This window comes from Monopterus albus, unplaced genomic scaffold (assembly GCF_001952655.1).
Source record: "Monopterus albus unplaced genomic scaffold, M_albus_1.0 scaffold11.1, whole genome shotgun sequence".
Taxonomy (NCBI): Eukaryota; Metazoa; Chordata; class Actinopteri; order Synbranchiformes; family Synbranchidae; genus Monopterus; species Monopterus albus.
The window spans coordinates 3,076,960-3,078,157 of record NW_018127891.1 but is presented as its reverse complement, the minus strand read 5'-3'; the positions used below and the strand labels follow the sequence as shown (position 1 = coordinate 3,078,157).

Sequence of the window (1,198 nt, the reverse complement as noted above, 5' to 3'; positions counted from 1 at the left end):
TCTGTTAGTGAAGGATTGTTTTGCAAAACCAGCTTCTGCTTCTTCAGGGATAAATTCCCACAAACATTGTTCCTTTTTGATATAATGATATATAAGCATTTTATAACATGGATTTGGATCTGCATGTGTGTGCACAATCCAGATAATAGAATGTTTTTCCATACATAGTACATTTTTCCATACAGACTACATCAGTCGTACACGTCTGTCCAATGGAGGTTTAAAGTTGGCTGCAGCCATGTTTTAAAAATACATGTCACAATTTCCCTGAGACAGTCATCAATTCCTTCTGCGGTTATGGATGCATCTGTTTAAGATATGCAAGTATTCAGTTCCTGAAATGTGGACTTCTTCTTTCTGATCTTCCCTCACTTAGACAAACGTGGCCACTGGAGTGTGAAAAGGGGTGTTTGGCTTATGTGTTTACATGAGTGTCAGTGTACTCGCTTGACTCTTGGAGGGTTTCAGGTATTCTACTGCATCTGTGTTTGCCACAAATATGGATGAAATTGTGACACCCACATACAATTACTGGGTAAGAGGATTTTCTATAATATATTTATTAGACAGACTCTGAGATTTCTTTAACAAAAGCAAGTAAACCATCATTGTAGATGATTGCTAATCAGTTGATATTACAATATCTAGCACAAACATGAATGATCTCCCACTGGTGCTTTTTAATCAGTGCTAATACTGAAATAGGACATTTCAATGTCAGAAGGTTCCCTTGAGTAAATTAGGAGCTTAACAAAATGTTTGTGAAATTCTGAAATGGGTGGAAACCCATTAATGAAGAAATCTTTTTTGTGAATAACTCATTTCTTTCAAGCATTTGATTGAACTCTGTTTGTCTGTTTTTAAGGACTTCAATGATTATTATGAGGAAAATGGCACCACAGAAATCGGGACAAGCAGGATTCACGTAGCCCCGTGCATACGAGAGGACATTTATGGGTTTGCACAAAGATACACTCCTGTTGTGTATAGCCTGGTGTTCCTCCTGGCTGTTGTGGGCAACGTGCTGGTGCTCTGTGTGATCCGACGCTACCGCAACTCTCAGAGGGGTGGAGCCTGTGCTTTCTCTCTGACCGACACCTTCCTCCTTCACCTGGCCATTTCTGACCTCCTGCTGGCCTTCACCCTGCCCCTGTTTGCAGTGCAGTGGGCTCATGAGTGGGTGTTTGGTTTGGCTGCT

The 1,198-nt window shown here is 40.8% G+C and overlaps 1 protein-coding gene across 1 annotated transcript in view; it reads left to right on the top strand.

Moving 5' to 3' along the window:
* The first annotated feature begins 371 nt into the window (after positions 1 to 371).
* cxcr3.2 (chemokine (C-X-C motif) receptor 3, tandem duplicate 2) overlaps positions 372 to 1,198 on the top strand; it is a 2,339-nt gene continuing 1,512 nt past the window's right edge. The window contains exons 1-2 of the mRNA XM_020590169.1: positions 372 to 535; positions 866 to 1,198. The exon at positions 866 to 1,198 is cut by the window's right edge and continues 1,512 nt beyond it. Of these exons, the coding sequence (XP_020445825.1) occupies positions 500 to 535; positions 866 to 1,198 (369 nt within the window). The 5' untranslated portion in view covers positions 372 to 499. The remainder of the gene's footprint in view (positions 536 to 865) is intronic.